The sequence below is a fragment of the Hypomesus nipponensis genome, chromosome 17, assembly GCF_054491055.1.
Source record: "Hypomesus nipponensis isolate SF chromosome 17, ASM5449105v1, whole genome shotgun sequence".
Lineage (NCBI taxonomy): Eukaryota > Metazoa > Chordata > Actinopteri > Osmeriformes > Osmeridae > Hypomesus > Hypomesus nipponensis.
In genome coordinates this window covers 22,385,024-22,410,960 of record NC_140377.1, presented here as the reverse complement: position 1 = coordinate 22,410,960, position 25,937 = coordinate 22,385,024, and the positions used below count along the sequence as shown (strand labels likewise).

At 47.8% G+C, this 25,937-nt stretch overlaps 2 protein-coding genes across 2 annotated transcripts; both read right to left on the bottom strand.

Moving 5' to 3' along the window:
• Nucleotides 1-1,135: 1,135 nt before the first annotated feature.
• sstr3a (somatostatin receptor 3a) lies at nucleotides 1,136-2,881 on the bottom strand. The gene has a single exon (XM_084677453.1). The coding sequence runs from the start codon at nucleotides 2,879-2,881 to the stop codon at nucleotides 1,349-1,351; it is 1,533 nt and encodes a 510-aa protein (XP_084533579.1). The 3' UTR covers nucleotides 1,136-1,348.
• A 14,201-nt stretch (nucleotides 2,882-17,082) lies between these two features.
• On the bottom strand, nucleotides 17,083-25,927 carry rac2 (Rac family small GTPase 2). Its single transcript, XM_084677511.1, has 6 exons — nucleotides 25,755-25,927; nucleotides 21,703-21,774; nucleotides 20,880-20,997; nucleotides 20,639-20,701; nucleotides 18,412-18,571; nucleotides 17,083-17,843 (listed from the first exon to the last, which is right to left on the bottom strand). Exons 1-6 carry the CDS (start codon nucleotides 25,787-25,789, stop codon nucleotides 17,713-17,715), a joined length of 579 nt encoding a protein of 192 aa, XP_084533637.1. The 5' UTR covers nucleotides 25,790-25,927; the 3' UTR covers nucleotides 17,083-17,712.
• Between the last annotated feature and the right edge of the window lie 10 nt (nucleotides 25,928-25,937).

Sequence of the window (25,937 nt, the reverse complement as noted above, 5' to 3'; positions counted from 1 at the left end):
ACAGAACAGGGCATAAAGTCTACACACGTCAACATCAACCAGTCACCTTTTCTAAAAAGAAACCGATTATCATTCAACATCATTCATGTGCACTCTGTTTACAACCCATGTACAGTTTTATGGAGATGGAAAGTGAGAGGGGAAAAATCGAATCTGGTGTTATAGCAACAAATCTCTGCCGTGTGAGTTCAACCATGCTTTCTCACGTCTACGGTAGTGTGTGTGTGTGTGTGTGTGTGTGTGTGTGGGCGTGTAGACTAAAAGGCAGGGCTGTAAGCTAGAGGAAAAGCACACTCTTATCATTTATTAGATAGCAGTGACCACTGTGTGTTTACCACTCCGAATATAGAATTGTTCGGATCAACGAGGGGGATGCAGGAGACTGAAGAATAATGGTCACAGTACAATGAGGCACTTGGTCAGTCAGGATGTTCAATATGGCTTGTAAGGATGTTTAACCCTTTAAGGGATAGCTAGTGAGATGATCAGGCTGCTTTACATAACTGCAAAGACATGTAGGTACATGTACCACATTCATGTGTGTGTATATTTACATGTATGTAATATCTCAGGTTGTAGTATGCTTGGATAACCAATCAGCTGTGAAACGCCAGCTTCACCCTTCTAAACGTACCTACCGTTAGACAGTTCCCATGTGGCTACAGAAACATCTAGGTTTCTGAGTCCCAGACAAGGTTACCAAACTTCCTCGTTCACATACACATATACATTTACATTCTGATGTTGAAATCATTCTTTTTTTATCCTATCATGGCAGTGTTTTACAAAAACGATACTACTACGTACATATATGCATTTGTTGTGCTATTGGCCAATACGCTCTCCCCGACAAAGTTCAAACAGAAACAACCTTGATGTGTCGAATCACTGGGTGCCTGCCAACTCCAGCCCAAACTCCAGAAAGTCACGAGTCTGCGATCCTATACCTTCATTTCTGAGGGAAACACATTGTCACACTGGGAGAAGTTATGTACATTTTCAGAATTCAATGACTTGGTCATACATAGGCACATACATATATACATATTGTATTCATCTTACACGACAAGCGTCACAAACGCAAATGCTACACAAACGTCTGCTAGAACAAATCTGAACACAAATGGCTTCATGGAGTCTGCACAGTGTTTTACATCACGTCAGATCTGTTGTCTTAATGCTGCGGTAAGAAATTAATCGGGAAAGCCTTAAAAGTTAAAGGGAACGGTTAACATCGATTGGTTTTCTACTGTGCCGTGTCAGAGAGTCAGTGTTCTGCGACACAGCGGAACACCGAGCGTTCCATTGAAGCAGCGCGTCGGACGACATTCAGAGAAACGATTTGTCATTACAGGTAACTGATCTCCAAGGAGGTGTTCTTTTCCACCGGTTCCTCCGGCAGGGGCTTGACGTTGCCGTTCTGGGCCCCATGAAGAAGGGCTGGCACGGCGGCTGCAGGCCCCGAGCAGGGGCATTTCCGGCCAGCCTCCCCAGACGTGGCTCTCCCTCCCGGGGAGCCCAGCTCAGGGCCCTCTTCGTCCTCTCCCTTCCCTCCGGGCAGCCCTCTGGAGGAGCTCTCGGCCTGTCCTTTCCCGTTCCCGTTCTGGGCGATCCGGCATATCTCCGTCATCTCCGTGACGTCCTCCCTGTCCTCCTCCTCCTCCTCCTCCTCGTCGCGGACCACCCTCCTCAGGCTCTCCCTGGGCATCAGTACCCTCCGCCTCTCCTCCTGCACCGCCGCCGCCGGCTCCTGCTGCTGCCGCTCCCTTGGCTCATGGCTCTCCACCTTCCTGGACGAGCGGCAGAGCGCCTTGCGGAAGCCCCTCTTGAAGTTGTCCGACATGAAGCCGTAGACGATGGGGTTGGCGCAGCTGTTGGTGTAGCCCAGCACCACCACGAAGTAGTAGAGGCCCTGGTACCCGGGGGGCAGCGACACGCGGAGGTTGATGATGTTCAAGGCGTAGAAGGGGAGCCAGCAGAACACGAACACGGCCACCACGATCACCACCATGCGGGTCACTTTCCGCTCCGACTTGCGGCGCTTGGTGGAGGTGGCATGGACCTTCTTCCCCGAGCTGCGGATCTTGAAGACGATGAGCAGGTAGCAGAGGCAGATGATGAGGAGCGGGCAGATGAAGCCCACCGTGGAGGTGTAGAGGATGAAGGCAGCCCGCCACACCTCCTGCGGCCTGGGCCAGTCGATGTTGCAGTTGCCGCCGTCCTTCTCGATGTTGGCGAAGACCACCACGGGCAGCACCACCAGGAACGACAGCGCCCACACCGTCCCGTTCACCATCTTGGCCACCTGGGGGCGCCGCCACTTGGAGGAGCGGAGGGGGTGGACCACGGCCAGGTAGCGGTCGATGCTCATCACCGTCAGGCAGAAGATGGAGGTGAACTGGTTGATGGAGTCCACCGTCATGACAAGGCGGCACATGAAGGAGCCGAACGGCCAGGTCTGGAGGGTGTTCTGGACAGCCAGGAAGGGCAGTCCCAGCATGAACAGCTCGTCAGCGATGGCCAGGTTCAGGATGTAGATGTTAGTCACCGACTCGGTCTTGGAGTAGTGAAGTACGATGTGGATGACCAGGGTGTTGCCTCCCAGGCCGATGATGCAGACGATGATGTAGATGAGGGGGAAGAGCACCCCGGCAAGCCCCTGGCCCGGGTCCGGCTCTGTGGAGTTGGTGGAGTTGAACAGGGTGGAGTTGAACAGGGTGGAGTTGAACAGGGTGGAGTTGAACCACAGGAGAGACCAGGGGAGGGCGGCGTAGGGGCTGAGGAGGGAGCCATTTTCCCACATCTCGTCTGCCATTCCAGGAAGGTGGATGGGAGGGTCATCCATGGAGGGGGTTAGAGGGGGAGGGGAACAGGGGGACATAGAGGAGAGAGGGCCAGGAGGGTAGAGGGCCAGGAGGGTAGAGGGCCAGGAGGGTAGAGGGCCAGGAGGGTAGAGGGCCAGGAGGGTAGAGGGCCAGGAGGGTAGAGGACCAGGAGGGTAGAGGGCCAGGAGGGTAGAGGACCAGGGGGCAGGGACGTCTTATCACAGGAAGCTTACACCCATTGACACTGTGGGAGAACAGGACGTTTGCCGAAGAACATTTCTAAAAGAGAGAGAGGGAGAAAGAGAGAGAGGGAGAGAGAGAGAAAAATGTTTAATTGTTGAGCTTCATTCATGGCAGACTCTCTGAAGTGTAAAAAGAACATTGAAAAAGAGAAGAGAAACAGTGAGATGAAGACAAGAAACAACAAAAGAGTAGAAAAGGCAAGATAACTCAACAACGGGCACAAACTTGTAAAAAAAAACACCAAATGAGACGCCTGTGACTCAGACAGGAAGCAATTAACCGAGCCGAGGAGAGCTGGGGTAGATCGGCACGGCAATGAGTCTGTGTTTGGTTAGCTTTCCTGGGTATTGACACCTCAGCCAGGTCAAACATTGTGTTTTCCCATACGTCGTCACTGCAGCAGCTAATCATTTACATCATGACAATCCAACCTCTCAGGGCCAGACCGCACTGTAAGGCGCATCTGCACGGCGGCTTGGGATTAATGTGTGTGTGTAGCGTATGTGTCAGTGTCAATATTAGTGTACAGTACCGTATACTTGTGTCAGTGTGTGCGCACACAGTGCTTGAGATGAAAGCAAACTTGAGCTAGCTGCGACGCTACGGAGGGGCCTTCACATGAAGCCCTGGATGTGTCACTCTGGGTAAACAACCTGATGTGTCTGAGGGGCTGGGAAAACAGGGCACCTGGCTCTCTCTCCATCCACCACACTCTGACGTCTCCCGAACAAACCCCCCCGGGCTCTGGATAGCTTCTTATTTTTCTAGATAGAGGGCATGCTAAAGGTCATGGGTTCAGGGGGTATATAGGGCATGCTAAAGGTCATGGGTTCAGGGCGTATAGAGGGCATGCTAAAGGTCATGGGTTCAGGGCGTATAGAGGGCATGCTAAAGGTCATGGGTTCAGGGGGTATAGAGGGCATGCTAAAGGTCATGGGTTCAGGGCGTATAGAGGGCATGCTAAAGGTCATGGGTTCAGGGCGTATAGAGGGCATGCTAAAGGTCATGGGTTCAGGGCGTACATGTCATGAGACATGAGTGGCACTCTTGGAAAACTGCAAATGAGACTCCCCGGAAGGATGGAGCAGGTCAGTATCCTGGATGGATGGGACAGGTCAGTATCCTGGATGGATGGTGCAGGTCAGTATCCTGGATGGATGGGGCAGGTCAGTATCCTGGATGGATGGAGCAGGTCAGTATCCTGGATGGATGGGACAGGTCAGTATCCTGGATGGATGGTGCAGGTCAGTATCCTGGATGGATGGGACAGGTCAGTATCCTGGATGGATGGGGCAGGTCAGTATCCTGGATGGATGGGACAGGTCAGTATCCTGGATGGATGGGGCAGGTCAGTATCCTGGATGGATGGTGCAGGTCAGTATCCTGGATGGATGGGGCAGGTCAGTATCCTGGATGGATGGGGTTGGATGGATGGAGCTGCCTGATCTTAATCACAGAAACAAGACAGAGCCTAACTGGCAGGTTCCTTCAGCATACGTGATTAGACGGCACTTGCCTCTGTGTCTCAAGCTTTCTCTCCTGTGCTGGGTACATGTCACAAGATAATTGATCATTGTAATCCTAGGTAACGTCCAGATTATCTTGATGGTTAGGAGTGAACCTTCTTGAAAGAATGTCGGAGCCGCCCCGATCGCAAATCGTAAATAATTATGATCAGAAATCCTGATGTGTGGGGACAATCATGGCACACCAAACACATTATTTTGGCCTCATGTTTGTGGTCTGTCACATTTTGAAAATCTTATAAGATTTTAAAAATCTCTTAGTGTGTACCCAGCAATATTCCCTTTTCCATGATGATCAGGACATGAGCTCCGTCTTTCATCAGAGATTCCAGACTTGCTTTCCCAGAGATAAATCTAACCCCATTGCTGTTTTTTTGTGATTCTTTACATCTCTCTCTCTCTTTCTCTCTCTCTCTCTCTCTCTCTCAGCTTTGAAAAGCCGTCTGAAATAATTTGATTAGAAATTAAATATATAACCTAGAGGGGATATCTGTGATGTGACCTGAGTTTATTGATGGTCTTATCATCAAACACTTTGACGGAAAGGTTATCAGCACTTGGATGAAAGCAGCAGCAACAGCAGAGTGCTTCTCAGCGTCACTGGAACTGCTCTCCAGCTCCGCGACACAGGAACACTCCACTGGTAACCATGTCGATGAATGAAGAGACAATCCTAACACCTCTCAAGGTAGAACGAACCGTAGTTTTCTCGTATTTTTCATTTTCTGCTTTCAGATTTCCCCCCTGGCCCCTCTCCTCCCTCTCCTTCACAACAGTTTCCAATAACCTGAAACAGTTTTTTTTCTTTTTTTTTCATCACCATCACGACAACCCCTATAAACATTCCTACTGTCTCTGTGTTTCATCAGGAACAGAGATGAAAGAAAAGCCTGGGATTGTGAACGTACATCACAGAGAACCAAACAAATGGCCACAGCACAAGATGATGACATGCTTCTGACACAGATGCTCACTGGAGCCACTTCAAAACAACATATTCACTTAGATCTGGCTGGGATGTTGGCAGATCAGGTCCTGCGTTTGAGGCCTCCTTGTCACCAAAGACCATCCAGTGAACCCAATATTTCACATCATTCAACAATAATAATGTTGAGCAGAACAGGTCTTAATACTTAAGTTTTGCAGTAGATATAGAGCACAAATAATGTTCACATTGCAAGCCTTCCACCAGTGTCTTGTAATTTGATCAAGTGCAAGCAAGATATTGCAATACAACAGTCCCCAAAGACGTATTTCAATCTACATTTCCCAGATAGCTTATTTCTAACACCCAGTGCTCAGGCTCAAGTCTGGATAATTGATCTCATAACTCAGAACCCTGGCTCTCATCTACGCTGTTTGTCATGTCTTAATCTGGCTCGTTAATCTCTCCTGCCACATTGAGTACCTTACACCCGCTGGCCATTGTGTCGTGAACCACCTCCTCTGATTGATACATCTATTTAATTTGCAAATGGAGGTCCGAGGCTGGTGATCCGGTCACCAAGGAGACAGACATGATCCGTAAATAGATTACACATACGGCATCTTACGTCATGGGTCCCGCTTCATCGCTTCAAACAGCCACAGCGGTGGAATCGCTTCTTAGAGGACATGGGCCTCCTCTACCTTTTGGGTTTCAAGGTCGTTGGGATCATCTGGTGCCGTGGTGAGGTCGTTGGGATCATCTGGTGCCGTGGTGAGGTCGTTGGGGTCATCTGATGCTTTGATGAGGTCGTTGGGGTCATCTGATGCTTTGGTGAGGTCGTTGGGGTCATCTGATGCTTTGGTGAGGTCGTTGGGGTCATCTGATGCTTTGGTGAGGTCGTTGGGGTCATCTGATGCTTTGGTGAGGTCGTTGGGGTCATCTGATGCTTTGGTGAGGTCATTGGGGTCATCTGATGCTTTGGTGAGGTCGTTGGGGTCATCTGATGCTTTGGTGAGGTCGTCGGGGTCATCTGATGCTTTGGTGAGATTGTTAAACCTGATCGATACTCGTGTTCCCACAGGGCAGAAGAGGATCAGAAAGACGGCCACTCCACAACGCCTGTCTTTTCATGTGTGTTGTTGCCATGGCGAGGCCTGTGATTGACAGTAACAGTTTCAATTTGTCTTGGGAACAAATGATAGAAGGCTTTCTATTAACAGCAATCAGCTAAGCTGTATGCCATTGGCTCTGGTCGCCCTGGGTCTCTCAGTTCTGTTTAATGTTCCTGGGTTGTTTTACTCTGCTTAATATCTTCTCTGGTCATCCACAATAGAAAGACAAACCCCTGAATTCTGGTAATAAAATGACATGCCAAAAATAGATCTACGCCATTCAACCAGGGTGGGTGAGGATAAGGACTCTTCAATCTATGTTGCAGGAAATAGGTACCAGAAAGTACTTTAACTTGGAGGTTTAAATGCTCTCCTGCAGAGAGCCATTTCACTGTTCCAGGGTTTGTGTCCGAGGTCTCCCTGACACACCTGCCTGCCGTTTGATTGGAGGATACCTGGAGCGGGGGTTCATAGTTCAAGTTTTGCAAACGTGAAAACAAAGCTAGGTGTCTGAAGGATAAAGGTTATATTCTACAAAGTCCAGTTTTTTTAATGTGTTGTTTTAAATGAAAGGCTGGTTGACTGAGTAAATAACTCCTCATTAGTGGAGGAGAATCAGCCTTTTGCTTCCCGACAAACATTAACATGATCTATCATTGGCTGGTCTCTTGGTGTAACCGGTGTGAATCGGTGAAACTCACTCCTCAGGTATGTAATGGGCCACCCGCGTCATTGAATAGCTAGCTTTTCTTTGGCGTAGTTGGTAGTGGTTGTGCTTGGCAGTCCAGAGGTGGCAGATCGAGTCCTGATGGCAGCAAACGACGCGTAGCAAGACCACGTCCGTTGCATACCCGTTACATTGGCAACACAAGCATTTATCGGTGTGACTTTTTGGAGCTCTGTCTTTCAGGGGTGCACGAGAGAGAAGTAGAGAGAAGCCCTTTCATTTCCAATCAAGTCTCAATATCTTCTCAGTGCAGGAGTCTGATCTCTCATCTTGATACGGATAGCAGACACGTCCAACCCAGCTTCATGAATATTATAGTTTTGCACACGTCTTTCCATCTTTTACAATTTAACTAATTCAACTTCTCTGGGCTCCATCTCTACCAGACCTGGAGAGAGAGAGAGAGAGAGAGAGAGAGAGAGAGAGAGAGGGAGAGAGAGAGAGAGAGAGAGAGAGGGGGAGAGAGAGAGGGGGAGAGAGAGAGAGAGAGAGTGAGAGAGAGAGAGAGGGAGAGAGAGGGAGAGAGAGGGAGAGAGAGGGAGAGAGAGAGAGAGAGAGAGAGAGAGAGAGAGGGAGAGAGAGGGAGAGAGAGGGAGAGAGAGGGAGAGAGAGAGAGAGAGAGACAGAGAGAGAGAGAGAGAGAGAGAGAGAGAGAGAGAGAGAGAGAGAGAGAGAGAGAGAGAGACATGGAGCCCAAAGAGAGAGATAGAGAGAGAGAGAGAGAGAGAGAGAGAGAGAGAGAGACATGGATCCCAAAGAGAGAGATAGAGAGAGAGAGAGAGAGAGAGAGAGAGAGAGAGAGAGAGAGAGAGAGAGAGAGAGATAGAGAGAGAGAGAGAGAGAGAGAGAGAGACATGGAGCCCAAAGAGAGATAGAGAGAGAGAGAGAGGGGGAGACATCCTGAGCAGCCTGCAGCAGGAGCATGACATCGATCCCCTTCTTCTCGTTGGTGACAAAGATCCTGTCTCGTGATGAAACCAGTGCCCGTCAGCGCATGGTGAATGCAAAGACCCATGTCAAGGTCGCGGCCATGCTTGACCGAGTCACCGTACAGTTGTTTGACTAACTTATCTGTCGAGGTGTTTCTCATTCTCATTCTCTCGCAACTGCTGTAGGGTACTGAATGATAAATGACGCATTCTGAACCATTACTTGTGTGTTGGTGTATTTTATTTCAGTGTAATAATGGTACAATTTGTTGATGTTACAGTAATAATGGTACAATCTGTTGATGTTACAGCAATAATGGTACAAAATGTTTGCCATGGTATCAGTGTTTCAGTGCGGTTAGACCTTCTGGAAACATAATTGTTGTTGTGTATGTATGTGTGTATGTATGTGTGTGTGTATGTGTGTGTGTATTGTTGGTGTATAAGTGTTTGTACTGTATGTGTGTGTAAAAGTGCCTGTGTGTTACAAGTAAGTGTCATGCAACCAAACATTGTCAAGAGAGCATGTGTGTGTGGGATGTGCCAGAGGCAACTAGCACAGATCCTGTCTATGTCCAGTGTTCTTTGTGTTTATGTGTGTGTTTGTTTGTGTGTGGGCTAACTGCTCTGGAGCGCACATTCCCCATCTCAGAAAGTCCCATCCGCCCACATAATTCAAATCATACAGGAGGCCTTGAATACATTAAGGAGTGATGATGAAGCACGTCTATAAATGAATGTTTGATGATTTATTCATGTGATTATTTATACCCTTCCCTCCACAACCTGCGGAGTGTGTGTCAGTGCTGGTCTGCAGCAGTGTTAGTAAGCCTGCTCTTCAAGGTCCACTAACACCAGACACCAGCTGATCCTCCGCAGATGGGCCTGTCGCCCAGGACGACCGAGCTGTTCTTCTCCACCAGCTTCATTCAGTTTCAGACCCCCTGCCCTCGTCCAGTCCCCACGTCCCGCTCCGACCCATCCCCATGCACCAAGCACATTCCCGGGGCAGAGACGAGTCCAGCTGTCTGACAGGAGCCAGGGCTGAGTGTCTGACTGGAGCCGGGGCTTTTGAGGTGTGTGAGGGAGGGAGGGAGGGAGGGAGGGAGGGAGGGAGGGAGGGAGGGAGGGAGGGAGGGAGGGAGGGAGGGAGGGAGGGAGGGAGGGAGGGAGGGAGGGAGGGAGGGAGGGAGGGAGGGAGGGAGGGAGGGAGGGAGGGAGGGAGGGAGGGAGGGAGGGAGGGAGGGAGGGGGAACCAGGTGAGTGTGACAAGTGCTGCGCTACGTGAGGACCTGAGGGTGGTTTTCTGTTCGCCGGTCCCGGGGCGTGCGACCGATTGTTTTTCCTCCCTCGCTGAGTTAGCGCTCTCTTTGAAAAGCGGCCTTGCGTTTAATGAGGCCGTGCCTTCTCTGGGAAGGCGGAGGAACTTGCCCCCTGTGGTTCGTGTGCGTGTTTGTGTACAAGCGGCTGTGTCACTGTCTGTGTCTCTCTGAGCAGGAAGAGGTGCTAATTACTTTTCATGTCTGAATATTCAACAGTTCTTCACCTTTCTTTGAGAAGAATTACAAGTGACAAAAATCTATGCGAATTCACATAATGTATTCCAAACTATTTTGTTATGGTCACTTGAACTACAAAGAAGCTCAGAGTGTTTGCTAAGATAAAGGCTGCAATACTCACGTTTTCATTTTTCAGTTAGAAACATCAGTGCTTATTGCATCCTTTGACCTGAGTAAAGGGTTTGTCCTGGCAATGAGAGAACATGTCTGTTTATCCTTCCCAGCATGCACCAGGTTTGGAGGTGCAGAGTGGCCCACAGAGCATCGGGTTGGGAGTGGATGGTCACTTCTATGCTGTACAAGCAACGACAGAGCAGGCAAGCTACCGTTTACCTGTGTCATTCAGGCAGAAGGGGCTTAAAAAATATTTAAGGGCCGCATCCTCAATTATTTTTAAAAATCAGTCCCGCATTTGAAAACAAACCTACGCGCTACGCCCCTGCGTCCAGGCACACACGAACACTTATAAAAACTTGGGTTTATGCCGTGCGTAATTGGACATTTATGACTGTCTCGAATGATGGAGCAGCCTCTGTTGAAGAGCTCCACTGTCAGGGGAGGAAGCTTCAGCCCCCTTCACCCTGCTAGCAGCCAGTTAGAGATGACTGACACCATGGTAATGTAGCATTCAAGAGAGAGACACACATATTTATCACTGGCATGCTCCTGCAAGCCTGAGTCCTAACTAGAACTATTGGCTGAGCAAGGCCACTCTGACAGGTGCAATCTGGCTGTAAGTGTTCTGGCTGTGACAGAACAGTGTAATTTACGTTTACATTTTCAGTCATTTAGCAGGCACTCTTATCCAGAGCGACTTACAGTAGGTACAGGGACATTCCCCCCCCCCCCCAGGAAAGTAGGGTGAAGTGCCTTGCCACAACGAACACAACGTCATTGGGCACGGCGGGGAATCGATCCAGCAATCTTCTGATTACTAGCCAGACTCCCTCACCGCTCAGCCATCTGAATCCCGTTCAATACAATTAAATACTGTTTCCAGGCCGGTCTGTTCCCATCTCAAGGCTGGGATCAATACAAATTAATACCGTGCAAAACACTAGACTCGCGCTGAATGACAGAAGAAGTCAATTATGCAAAAGCAGGCAGACAGCGTGCTGGTCTTCTGCGGTCCATCAGCCATCACGAGACTCCTCTTGCGCCGACTGGACGCTTTGATTGACAGAAGAGGTTCAGCGCTGAAACTGACCTCGATCTCAGTTCTCAGTTTGTCAGTGTCTCAATTATTTCTCTGTTTCTCTTCCCAGTGTGTGCTAAGTGTGACCAATTACAAACAGCTGAAGAGCCAGACTGCTGAAAATCGTTCACGTTCCTGTATTGTGCCACATTTGCCTATGGGCTAGGGCCTACACCTTTGATATTTTACACACGAGACCGCCCACACACAGCCTACACGTTAAATAGCCTAAACTTGTCTACATAGGTCTGAATTGTAATGCATTGATAAAGCAGTAGGTGACTATAATGATGCGGGACATCAAGTGTATGAGAAGGCGAGATCGTAACAAAAAAAAAACATGGGACGGATTGGATGTTACAGTTTATCTCATCAAAAAGTTTAATTTGATGCTACAATAATGTCCTTGAATATGTTTTTTTGTAGAACTATCCCAATGTTTCATTGCAAATAAACCCCGCAAAGAAACGAGAGAAGGCGTTCACCATAGAAAGACCGCAGAAATACCTCTGGCAGTTGTACTTTTCATAGCCAAATAAATAGGCTAGTTTTACAAACAAATAAAAGAAAAAGAAAAAATTTACTTACCTCACAGACTAGGCGACTTTTGAATGTCGGATTTTGGTCCGCAAACGTGTTGATAAAGGTACACTTTTTAAAATAAATTAACTAGGCTAAACTTCCAGGTAGTAGACTACAGCGTAATCGCTCAGGGTGGAATTTGCCAAAAGCAACTGTTTTGACGGTCAGAACTCGGTAGGGTTCTTCAGTTTAATAAACGTTAGGCTTACTCACTTTAGTTTCCACCTGATCCAAGTCCCAGTCCTAATGTTTGGAGAAGACACCGGCATAACATTACTTGTCTCACCATCTCTCGCTTGTAACTAGGTAACGCTGCTCTCCTGCTCTCAGCCGCCCCACGGAGCGAAGTAGGAGGCGTTGAAATGAAACCGTGTGCGTATATGTGCACGGGAGTGAGGCTGTGGGGAGATCTCCCCTCGTTACATTCCCCGTCTGCGCCCTGAAAATCCCTCTCTTCATCAAATTAACATGAATATGTTTTGCACTGTTACTTTGGAAGATCTTCATCGCGTAGAGTGATACATCTATTGAAGGCTACTAAACAGACCCATGGATTCATAAACCGTTCTACTTAATGCTGCGTAATTAAAATATGTAAATCCTGAACGCTAAACGCAAGGGTAGCGCTATAGTACTGTGCACGGTGCTAAATAAATGAAATGCAAATATAAAATGCCCACCGATGCCAGTTGCTTAGCTGAATTAGTGCCCAGTGTCTTTACCAGACAATGACTGCAAAAAAAACAATTTTGATTATGATCATTGACCTATGCTATCCTTTTGCTCTTTTTTGTAAGTCGCTTTGGATAAAAGCGTCTGCTAAATGACCAAATGTAAATAATGTGATGTTTTTTCTTGGTTCTGCCTTGAAATCTAGCGAGTCAGAGTTTTCAGGTGTCATCTAGGCAGCCTGTGAAGGATAATCAATCACTCTTGACTTTCAGTGAGTCACACCCATCTCTGCCGTTGATCAGGGTCAAACCAACCACTGGATCACCTTTTCTCAGACACAAAACTCTCTGTCCTTACCAACTACTGACAGTTCAAAAGCTTTCACAACATACCTGGAGTGAGGAACCACATTGCCAAGACAACCAACCCATGTGACATGCCCTTGACTCCAGAGGTGTCATGTGTGGACTGTGTGACTGGTCATCAAATTGGGAGGTTTGAGAGACGCGTGGGGCAGGTCTGCAGCCAGACCACAGGGCTTCCATGGTGCACCAAAGGTCACACACAGAAACACAGTACTTCCGCCTCCACGGTAGAGGAGAGGGCCCTGTTGCACGCCCACAGACACCTGGCTCCGTCCAGCCACGAGGACGACATCAGGAGCCTGCTTACAACGACGACAGGCGGATTAACAGCTGCAGCACATCTACAGGACATCAGACCTGCCCTGCAGTTCCTCCCCCGATGGCTATTATTATTCTCTCTCTCTCTCTCTCTCTCTCTCTCTCTCTCTCTCTCTCTCTCTCTCTCTCTCTCTCTCTCTCTCTCTCTCTCTCTCTCTCTCTCTCTCTCTCTCTCTCTCTCTCTCTCTCTCTCTCCTCTCCCGTCAACTGCTCTCCCAGTCTCTTCCACACTTGGTCCCCTCTCTCTCTTTCTCACACTCTCTCCCCCTCCTGTTGCTACGAGGATGTCACCCTCTTCCCTCGCTGGCTGGCGTCATCATCATCAGCTATAACACGAGCTGATGAGGCAGGCGGTGGCTCTCAGGATGACTGGCAGGGCTGGAACCCCCTTGTGTGCTCCATGACAGGCAGACGCCCAAAGTGACGGTCCCCCCATGCCTGGTTTGTCAGTCAGGGAGGGCTTGACAAGGTAGTGTTACTGTGATACAGTCAGATACAGTCAGATACAGACCCGCTCCAGTGATGTGTACATTTACATTTAGCAGACGCTCTTATCCAGAGCGACTTACAGTAAGTACGGGGACATTCCCCCCAAGGCAAGTGGGGTGAAGTGCCTTGCCCAAGGACACAACGTCATTTGGCACGAACCAGCAACCTTCTGATTACTAGCCCAATTCCCTAACCGCTCAGCCACCTGACTCCCTCCATGTAAAGTAAATGCGAGGGATGATCTGTAAGTGGCAGCTTTCATGACAAAGTGCTGTACTTCAACAACACTCTGGTTTGAACTTGTTGTATTTGTCACAATGAGTCTCTAGTGCTGTCGGTCTGTTCATTTTAGAATTATGATAGCTGTTTTTTTGTAGATGCTTGAATAATTGCTTTGAAAGACATTCATTTTGAATGCTGAAACACATGGGCACACGCACACACACACCTACACACCCCTGCACATTCCTACACACACAACGCATACATACACACACACACAACACGCACGTACACACACACACAACATATCACATACACACTCGTATACTACACACATTACGCATACACACGCTCACACCTGCCATGTTGGTGTACTACACACACACACACACACACACACACACCACATACACACACAACACCTACACACACACAGATGTACACAAAACACATACACACCCTCTTTTTCTCTCCTCTCATGTCCTCAAGGTTAGTTATTCACCCAACTGTATGACAAACATAGAGGGAAACACAGCAAATCCCTCCAATCTATACTGGAAACCGCTCCTACAGTGTTTGTCTTTGGTCGGAGGCTGAATGCACCTTACTCAAGGGCCAATCAGTGTCAGAAATATTAATCTATCAAGCATTGCACAGTCAGTTGGTGAACACGTTACGGTAGAAAGCTTTTTTGCTTCGCGGCCGCAAGGAGACAGTACATCACACGCCATGGTACTACAAAGTTTGTCGGCAACACTTTAGATGAGCTCACCAAGTTCATAATTTATTAACCAATTTGTTACCTATTAGTTAACGGTTTGTTCACCATTAGTTCTTTGTTGTTCATACAAAATGTATCATTAGTAAAGCATTAGTAAAGCTAAACCCTAACCAAAACTTAAACCCTAAACCTAAACCCTAGCCCTAAACCCGAACCCTAACCCAAACTGTGTGAACAAATGCTTTAATAATGATACAATTTGTATAAACAATAAATAACTAATGGTGAACAAACCGTTAACTAATAGGTAACAAATTGGTTAATAAATTATGAATTTGGTGAGCTCATCTAAAGTGTTGCCTAAATGAAAAATATTTAAGTCTAAAACTTAATCCATGGCTGGGAAACTCTGCCTGAATGTATATCTTCTCACAGTCAACTTTGAATACAGAACAGAATACTTTTCATATTTTGGCTCATTCCCCGAGATTAGGGATTATATTAGCGTTACTGTAAAGTGGTCCATACATTCAGCAATCATCCATTTGAGGAGCGAGGTGGTTAGAGACTGTTTCAACTGTATATCTGTGTTTCAACATCCATGTGCACATTTCTATTCTCTCCTCTTGATGCATGACTGTTGTTCAGCCTCTGGTCTGCACCTCTCTGTCGACCCTCTCTGGAGGAGGGGAGTCCTCACTCAACTGCTCCTCACAAGCTTTCTAACATGTTTCTGAATGAGTTTTCTTCCTTGAAGGTTTAGGTCGGCTGAGGTGCACTTCAATGGGCAGGAGTGAAGCCAAGCCCTGAGTGTCATCGCCTGTATAAAGGGCTTTACAGAAGCATGCTTGATAAGATTCGATTCCACACATCCTCAGGAGGAGGTAAAGTGTTAGTGCGTGGTTTTGTATCCAGACGAAACAGCAGCTTATCCTAAGTATCTCCTACTTGACACCAGAGAGTGACCGAGCCCTCCACCCACTCCCGATCCGAGAGGATTTGAGAACCGGCTTCCACACACGCCAAAGCAACTCCATGGAGGAGCGACCTGAAAGGAGGGCCTGGTGACTCAGCCGCAGAGCCCAGCAGAGCGGGGTCGGGAGCAGACGCGTCGCTACCGGGGGTCAGCTGGTGCTTCACATGAAAAACTCAGCGGATGTCTTCATCCTAATTGGGCTGGAGTCTGACTCAACAGTAGGGGGAGCCCAACAGTCGGCTCATTCACCTCTATTAGTTTTAAAGGCATGTCGCAAACGGTTCCTTGTTTTGAAACGCTTACAGACGGTTGGCCGTGACTCCGGGGGAGATGCTGAGCAGCTAGACGACGGGAGCCTCCTGTGGATCTGCTGGGAGGTAATTGCTCATGGAGAGTCACTGTTCTCTGCAGGTCCACCACCCAGGCCGTGTAATTGGTTTCTGGGGCTGGGCATGAATCGTGATGAGATCCAGAGTAAAGGAGAGAGCCCTTCACAGAGATGGTGTTTGTGCGTCGAGCGTGCAGTCCTCCATGCCTTTGCAGCACGGCAGGATTAGGGGTTGGGTCAGGGGGAAAACAGCCTGTTTAGTCCGTGTTCAAACTACCTTGAACTCATCGCAAGATGCCAAGATTCTGAACGGACGAGAAGGCAGGGAACACTGCTGAACGTGGATCACACCCGTGTTCCTGCTGGAGTCCCATCTCTCCTACAGTACCCAGCATCCTGCTGGAGTCCCATCTCTCCTACAGTACCCAGCATCCTGCTTGCTCCTGCTCCGGGTTTGGCCAGGTGAGCTTCTTTGTTTGTTTCCAGCGGTGGTGCCCTGAGGCAGCGTGACAGTACTGGATATGTTCCTCATCGTTGTGACCCTGCAAGGTACTGTATGAATCTGCTCCGAACGGTACTGTTAGTGCAGCATGACCTGCATGTGCCCTGCTCGTACCAAACCCATTCTCTCCTTCTCATGGAGGGGACAGGCTTGCACTTTTCAGATATATTTTCTGCTTTTATTGGACAGTTTTGTAGTGAAGTGTGACAGGAAAGGCACAGAGAGAGAGAGGGGAAGACACGCAGCAAGGAGCCCAGGCCGGATCCAAAACCCAGGCCGCTGTGGTGAGGGCTCAGACACAGGGTGCATTTACCTGGTGAGCTCCAGGGGCTTCACCCCTTTGATCTCTGTGATGGAGAGTCTGATTGAAGTATTTACCTGTCTGTCTGTCTGTCTGTCTGTCTGTCTGTCTGGCTGGCTGTCTGGCTGTCTGGTTCACCATGTGTGTGTCAGATCTGGGGTCATATATTTATGAAGTGACGTTTAAAATCTGATGGTTACAGTAAGATGATTCTGCTTTCTAAATGTGTTGTGGCGCCTTAGGCAGTCTGTATTTACAAAACAAGCCAAAACTAGAAAGAATCACTGAACACAAAACCAAAAGGAGCCGTATAATGTGTTTGTGAGTGGGTGTTAAATAAAACAAATGGAAAAGTGATTTGCCACTCTGTCACAAACTTTTGATCGAAAGATCTTTGTTTGCTAGGAAGCTGCTCACCAGCAGGAGGTTATCAGAGGGTTTCAAAGACGAGAGCCCCGTGATTCAGGAGAATAAAGAACCTTCATTTTCTCCTGTCTGCAAAACTCACACTCACCCAATTCCCGCAACTCATCAAGACAAAATGAAAACGGGACGTCTGCGGTGAAAATCAATACATCTCTGCCTCTGAAAAGCCAAGTTTATTTTTAAAGACTGAACAAAATTCTGTGGTATTGCATATTTAGACATATGACAACCTAATTCCGCAGCCCTGAAGCTAACAAAATGTAAATGAAGTTTTTGTAAACTCAGTTCTTAATCCAATATTGAGGAACCCACTAAACCCTCATCCTATCTCTGTAAGAGTCAAGAGCCTCAGTCAAGATAACTGCCAAGGACAGAATTTGATTGTTGACACTATTTTCGTGCAAAACATAATAGAAAAATAGGAGAAAGCAATATCTCAGTAATACCACCTGACGGAATCATATGAACGACCAACTATTGATTTGGATGTTGTTGTTACAAATCAACAGGTTTGAGATATTGGATACCATCTGAACCATTCTAAAGCACCCAAACGTACACCTCTGTGCTTCACAGCAAGTACCCAGTACTGTACAGCAGCGGGAGGTTACAGAAGTTCAGTATAAGTGTATCCCTGGTATACATTCACACAGATTTTAAACAAAGTTCAAAGAAAGGAGACGGAACCAAATACTATAGTCTAATATGTAAATGTAACATTTCCTTTGTGTTGGATCCCTGAGGTGGTGAGAGTGGGTGAGCGAGCTCAGAGCAGCTGGCAGCCTCTCTTCTTCACCTTGGTGGGCTGGGGGCAGAGCACCGCCCGGATGGCCTCGTCGAACACTGTCTTCAGGCCTCGCTGGGTCAGGGCGGAACATTCCAGGTACTTCACCGAGTCTGGGGATGACACACACGTGTGGTTACTGCTCACGTTGCCGAGGACGACGCATCGTTCCAGGGCGTAGGTTTGTTGGAAAGGGAACAGATTTTTAGTATTTATAACTGAGGACTTAGTAGTGGAGCTGCCTGCTGTCCATCCCTCCCTCCTTCTGCCAGCGGGTCTTTGGACTGAGAGGAGACCTGCCATGCGCTCTGCTATCTGGCCCACAGTCTGATTGACTTGAAATAGGAGGCATAGGGGCCTTGCTTTTGCATTTCATTTACAGTGAATGTAATTACTGTTTTGCCTTGTAGCCTGTGTAGGTGTTGAAAATTAAAAATAGCCTTTTGTCACATTCCAAAAGGCTCCACTTCAAAGGTGTGACATTAATGAATAACGGGAAAACCTTTTTTTAATCGCACTAACTGTTTTGCATTCATTAATTGCACATGGAAAAAACGACTCGCCTAACTATGATAAAATAAAGAAAGAAGAATTCCTCTAGATCTCCTTTCACGTGTGGTGAAATGGTGAAGAGTTGGTGAGTAACGCACAGATGACTTGCAGACGGTGGGAGGATCCTACCTATCTCCTTGGCCAGTGCAAGGCCTTGTGGGTAGGTGATGGGAGCCAGCTTCTTCTCCTTCAGCTTCTCGATGGTGTCCTTCTCGTCCCTCAGATCCAGCTTGGTGCCCACCAGGATGATGGGGGTGGAGGGGCAGTGGTGCCGCACCTCGGGGTACCACTAGAGGGAGCACACAAACACACCACACACACGCAGGTTGGTTTGACCATCCTAGTGACGACCGACAATTCACAACCCTTCAAAATCGTGTTATCCCTAACTCCCAACTTAATCCCTTAGGACCAAGACAATGTCCCCTCAGGGCCTGGTTTGCTTGGTTTATTAAGGGTAGTTAAACAAGACCACACAAACACACACACACATACAAATAATAATATCATAATGATAATAATTGAAGCATGGTAGATAAACCTCCCAAGCCTGTAAGCATCACAATTTATTCACAACAAAACGGAATGATGTCTGTCAAACAGTCAGCTCCCCAAAGCTAGTGAGGGAGCAGACACACTTTTTCTATCAGTTCCAACGTTCACCTTGGAGAAAGCTTTCATCACATCCAACTGCAGGCTGAGGCTTTCAGAGGAGTGAGGGGAGAGACACTGTGAGAGATGTTCTGAAACGTTTGCAGACAAAACACTCGCAGAAATCACCAGAGCTAATGCCTCCCCAAAAACAATTAAGCTGCATTTAATAGATATTTGATTCTTTGGGGTTTCACAAAGGCTCTGCACCGAGGGGTCCACAAACGTAATGACCACAGACAACACAATCAAATGACTGCACCTTTTGACGGTCAATTATCACAGTGTTGTGAAGGCATATCACGTCTCTGCCAGGTAAGGCCACCCCCACACAGTCCTCCTAGCTTCCCTCTCTAAATAGACTCTGATTTGTCACCTACAGGTTTTCTAATCGCTCTGTATTTCTATTTAAATGGAGTAATGTTACCATGGAGACTCGATGACATGGTAACATGGTGGGGGAGGGGGGTTGAGAACACTGTCGACACACAGTCAAACTGTAGCTTGAGGAACTTGTGTGTCACTCACTAAATAATACTAATAATAATTAAGTGTCTGCTAAATAACCAAATGAAAAAAAGAATATTTTGGACAAAACAACAGGCTGCCTGTGACAGCCTTGGCAGTCTAACGTCATGGATACCAGGGCTCAGATGTTCACCGCTTAGCCAACCAGAGGCCGAAGGAACAATCTCCTCATTGATCCAGTCTCCAAGCCCAAGGACAGCTCGCCTCAACAGAGTGACATGGGGCGCACACTCACTTGTGTGTGGGTGTTTGGGAGTGTGTGTGTGCGTGTGTGCACGTGTGTGTGTGTGTGTGAATGTGTGATAGTGTGCGAGCGTGCCTTTGTGTGTGTGTGATCACCTTGTTCTGTAAACGCCACTGACTGCCACTGTCTGAGGGAGGAACACACTGAGACCGCTACACGGCCATCTTCTCTTACTCAGTAAGGCAGGGGTGTTCAACCATAACGTGACAGTGTTTGCCTGCACACTCACCTCGCTTCTCCAATACTTGTGCTTGAGATCTGGAAACTTGGCTTTTCAACGCTTAATTCATATCTGACTAGCTACAGCCAAACAGACCGAATGCCAAACAGAAGACTAACTGGGTACTTTTGCAAAAGTGCGGGTGCAAGGAGGTGTTTAAGACACCAGGGCGTCAACTGTATGAAGGCGCATTCGCGTAACGCCTTCAGATTTTAGGTTAATGAAAAAACACTTGGCCTGTTTTTCATTTTTTTCTGAAGCGTACTTTTACGTATTAATGTACACTGAGTTTGATACCCAGACCCCAGACCCCTGGGTTTCAGAATGTGTGTGTAGCATCTGTGGAGATGCTGCAGGATTGATGATCTACAGAGTCAATCCTGTACCGGCTAAAGGTGAAACTTCAGAGGGCAGTTAATCAGAACAGTAGGCGTGTATGTATGTGAGGAATAATGGTGATTAAATATAGATATGCTCTGCACCTGTGTGTACTGAATGTAAACCTGTGTGTGTGTAGAGTGTAAGTGTGTGAGTGTGTGTGTCAGTGTGTCAGTGTGTGTGTCAGTGTGTCAGTGGGTGTGTCAGTGGGTGTGTCAGTGTGTGTGTAAGTGTGTGTGTCAGTGTGTGTGTCAGTGTGTCAGTGGGTGTGTCAGTGGGTGTGTCAGTGTGTGTGTGAGTGTGTGTGTCAGTGGGTGTGTGGTCCTTGGACTCACCTTGGCTCTGACGTTCTCAAAAGAGGCTGGGCTCACCAGAGAGAAGCAGATGAGGAACACATCCTGGAGGAGCAACACAACAGCTGGTCAACGATGACACACTGACACACTGTTGATACTGCTGTTCACAATACTGAGATGTCATGTGAGAAATGTAAACCATTGTGTGCACTAGTGAGTACTGTAAGTGCGTGAGTGTGTATGTGAGAGTGTGTGTGTATGAGAGTGTGTGTGTGTGTACCGTCTGTGGGTAAGACAGTGGTCTGAGTCTGTCGTAGTCTTCCTGTCCAGCTGTGTCCCAGAGACCCAGGTTGACCGGCTTACTGTCCACCATCACGTTGGCAGAGTAGTTATCAAACCTGCAGGACAGCAAAACATCAGTTCAAGTTCAAGTCTTTTATTGTCAGATGCACAGAACATCACAGGGTCAGGGTCAGTGACATCACAGGGTCAGGGTCAGTGACATCACAGGGTCAGGGTCAGTGACATCACAGGGTCAGGGTCAGTGACATCACAGGGTCAGGGTCAGTGACATCACAGGGTCAGTGACATCACAGGGTTAGGGTCAGTGACATCACAGGGTCAGTGACATCACAGGGTCAGGGTCAGTGACATCACAGGGTCAGTGACATCACAGGGTCAGGGTCAGTGACATCACAGGGTCAGGGTCAGTGACATCACAGGGTCAGTGACATCACAGGGTCAGTGACATCACAGGGTCAATGACAGTGACATCACAGGGTCAGTGACATCACAGGGTCAATGACAGTGACATCACAGGGTCAGTGACATCACTGGGTCAATGACAGTGACATCACAGGGTCAGTGACATCACAGGGTCAATGACAGTGACATCACAGGGTCAGTGACATCACAGGGTCAGTGTCAGTGACATCACAGTGACAGTGACATCACAGTGACAGTGACATCACACACACTCTGAAACTCCCTCAATTACAAGTGAAGCTGATACATAAACATTCCCTGAGTGCTAGTGAGTGTTCTGTTGGACGCTGGCTAGTGTGTGTGTGTGTGTGTGTGTGTGTGTGTGTGTGTGTACTCACACAGTTGGGATGTACTCTCCAGGGAAGGCGTTGGTGGTGTAGCTGATGAGCAGGCATGTCTTCCCCACAGCGCTGAAACACAGATGAGGAAATCAGCCGTGTGCCAACAGACACACACACGTGCTCTGCTGCAAGACAGCGTGGAGAAGCGCACGGGCCACGCCCAGACACACTCTGAAATATCTTTACTGTGGCACACATTGTATGAGTGGACTTTAGAGTGGAGTGGATTGCAAAGTTGGATCTTTTGCTGCCTAAACATTGGAATTTTTTTTAATGGTCCAAACAGAGTTGAAACAGAGTTTAAACAGAGTTGAAACAGGCCCTTGGAGATATTATGGAAATGTGTTAGCACAATGAAAAATGTCCATTACTAATCTTCCTGTGTTTTTATCATTTCCATCAAAATCACAAGTGGAAAGAGAGAAGAAGGGAAGTGAAGAGGACCGATACAGCTGTGAAATCCATCTCAAACACACACACACACACACACACACAGTGTGACGTGATTGATTACCAGGTTGAAGGACTCTTTCAAACTGGCCTGCATTCTGTTAATTAGAGATCAGATTTCTCTGAGTTCATGTCCCAACACTGAGCCAGCCCTGACAGAGGGGCTGAGCGAGGGCTGAACGAGGGCTGAACGAGGGGTGAGCAAGGGCAGAGCGAGGGCTGAACGAGGGGTGAGCAAGGGCAGAGCGAGGGCTGAACGAGGGGTGAGCAAGGGCAGAGCGAGGGCTGGACGAGGGCTGAACGAGGGCTGAGCGAGGGCAGAGCGAGGGCTGAACGAGGGGCTGAACGAGGGGTGAGCAAGGGCAGAGCGAGGGCTGAGCGAGGGCTGAACGAGGGCTGAACGAGGGCTGAGCGAGGGGTGAGCGAGGGCTGAACGAGGGCTGAGCGAGGGCTGAACGAGGGCTGAACGAGGGTTGAGCGAGGGCTGAACGAGGGCTGAACGAGGGGCTGAACGAGGGGTGAGCGAGGGCTGAGCGAGGGTGCATCGGGGAGGGAATTCCTGAGAGGAGCCGCTACCAGCGTGTGCAGACAGGATGGAGGAATGCTCGGGAGGGAAGGCTGCACAGAGCTGGAGAACAACACCTGAGGCTAGAAACACTGAGATCTGGAGATCTGTTCAGAATGCTGATCCTCAGGTTAACAGTAGCATCCACGCATATCAGGAAGACAGATGTGGGTGTCTCTAACCATGCCCTTCTGAGTCAGACATACACACACACACATACACACACATACACACACACATAGCACACACAGACACACAGGCACACGTACACACATAGACAAAAAGTTGGTTGTGCTTTGAGTCAGAGCAGAGGGACCTGGTTCCATTACTCCTACTCTCCAACTGGCTTCCAGACCTCTCTCTCCCTCTCTCTCTCTCTCTCTCTCTCTCTCTCTCTCTCTCTCTCTCTCTCTCTCTCTCTCTCTCTCTCTCTCTCTCTCTCTCTCTCTCTCTCTCTCTCTCTCTCTCTCTCTCTCTCTCTCTCTCTCCCCCTCTCTTCTTCTCCTTCTTTCTCGCCACTCCTCTTGTCCTCCTCTCCCTCTGAGAGGCGACACAGATGGCCTGGTCTGTGGGCGGTGTGTCATAGATGAAGTGTGAACAAGCTGCTTGACGACAGCTTGAACCATCGGCCATATTCTGTGGTCCTACACCTTTTACACACTAAAGATATTAAAAGCCCGACTGAAGTTAAAAAATGAACTCATTGTGTAACTCAAAGAATGAATCTGAATCTGTAGTACAGTGAAGACAGAGTCACACAATCTGACTTCAAAAGCCAGCCTAGTAGTTAAAGTCATAGATTTAGTTCAAATTGAGTGAGAATGATGTGCTGCTTTCCGGTCAGAACTGACCTAAAAACAACAGACCACAAGTCCAACTGAGAATAGTAATCTGGCAAACGTTGACTAAAACTGGTCATCTCATCTGTCTGGGGAAGATACAGTGAGGACGAGAATATTTGCATCCAGTCTAAATTCAACACCCGTGATGTTTTCGCTTGGCCTATTTGAGCTCGAGTTCGAATAGTAGTGCTCCACAGTGGTGGAAAATAAAATCAGTCTTTTTTAACCTCCAACACAGCATGATCCTGGCCTGTTTCATCTTTCATCTCCTTCCATCTTCCTCTCTGTGAACTCTTATGAATGTTTAAGCACCTGTCTTCCTCTCACGAGCTACTGCTCTGCATGGGGTCATCTTAAAAGGGAGATGAGGGTGGAAGGTTGGAGGCTTTGGGGTGAGGTGGTGGGGGGCTGGCAGGGGGGCTGGCGTTCATGACAAGGACGTGGACCCTTTTTGAAATGTCTCCATTTGAAACGCGAACATTTTGATTTATTTCTTCTTTTTTTTTTTTTTTTACCTCCCCTAAGATTCTTTGAAGTGAGGCCCTGGGTGTCACGTAGAGCTCATGTTACACCACCGCCCACACCCACAGCAACCACAGCTGGAGCTTTTGCAAGTGCAGCTGGCGCCATCGTAGCGGAAGTCACGTGTGCGTGTGCGCACCTCTCAGACCGGGCTTTACGTTCAGGCTGACGCTGAAACAATGCGAGCTCATTCAGTCCATGCTCACTACACAACTCCTCGTCATTTGGCTCTTTGTTCATCCGAGCGTTCTTCACGTTTACATGCCCAAACGTTCTTTAAGATCATAGCTTCACTGATCCTACAGCTGCATGTCTGATCTGTATTGGGTGTTAGTGTTTTTCTGTTCTTCGTTTTGTTCATGTGTGTCACGCTGTAAGGGGTCCTTTGGTGCCTTGAAAGGCACCTTTAAATCAAAGGTATTCTTCTTATAATAATAATAATAATAAAATATATAAGAATATTACTGTTCACAACTAGGATGGTTGACATGTTGTGTTATGTGGCAGTCTTGCACCATGCCAGGGTCTATGACTCAATCCAGAGCATCTCTACCCCTGAGTCTTCCTATAGACCCTGACTGGTCTCATGACCTACTCTCTCTCCTTGTCTTCCTAGGTCAGTGACTGGTCTCATGACCTACTCTCTCTCCTTGTCTTCCTAGGTCAGTGACTGGTCTCATGACCTACTCTCTCTCCTTGTCTTCCTAGGTCAGTGACTGGTCTCATGACCTGCTCTCTCTCCTTGTCTTCCTAGTGACTGGTCTCATCATCTACAGGTCCCCTTGAATGTCAACCGGAAACATCAAATCAGAGGCTTTGAAATGTTTCATTTAGTTCAGTGTTTGAAACCCCCGAGACTGAGTATGTACTTCCATTAAATTCTTGTGTCACCTGTTTTTGAAGAGCAAACTGTTAAAAGAGGAACTACATGGCTTGCATTGTATAAAGCAAGAAACCCAGAGGAACTATAACTGGCTGCACTGAAACACACAGTAAAGACACTGGATTTCAAATAGGGACATGTTACATTCCAGATTATATTCCAGATTAGATTCTATCCACAGCCTTCGAGAGTGGTATTTTGCTGAACTATAGCTTCTCTACCGTCTTTATCTCTCTCCACCTCTTGTTAAAATATTGCATCTCAGAATCCATTTTGTAAGAAATCTTGCAAAGGAACTTCCTTCTTCCTGGTACATTCACACTAAGTATTGCTAGTTCCTTTATTTTAGTTAAAAATGACCTCAAATGTTGTATGTTCTGAGGATTACAAACACCAAAACGACACTTTTCGCGGCACGAGGTGATGTTTGATTAATTCTGAGTTAGCCTAATAGTACTGTTTGCCAGAAACCAACTTTGCTGCGATGCTCTGGGTTCGCAGTTAACATCCCCATGCCTGTAAAGCACATAATCACACGAACCTCTGTTCTGATCATCAAGCCCTAGATTAACTAGATTTGAACAAAACTTTCCTTAAAACTCATATAATATTTATTATTTTTTCATGATAACCCTCACAAAACTATGTAAGATGTGACACCTTGAATTCCTGATGCAACTGTACACGTCCACACCCTGCCGGCACCTGAATCTAAACTTGACGCTCCGGATGAACGCTGGGTGAGCTGTTTAGAAAAGTAAGTTAAAAACTTTATTCACACACTTACCCATCCCCAACCACCACACATTTGATGGCTTGCATTGTCCAAGTGCTGAAAGAAACCCCTGCTGTTTACTTAATGTCAGGCCGAAGCGATAGAGCGAAGTACAGGAAACAAGTTCGCGTCTAGCTATCTTTCCAACGCCCGTCTCAAGCGCGTTCTTGATTTACGGTTCAGACGAGTCGGGCG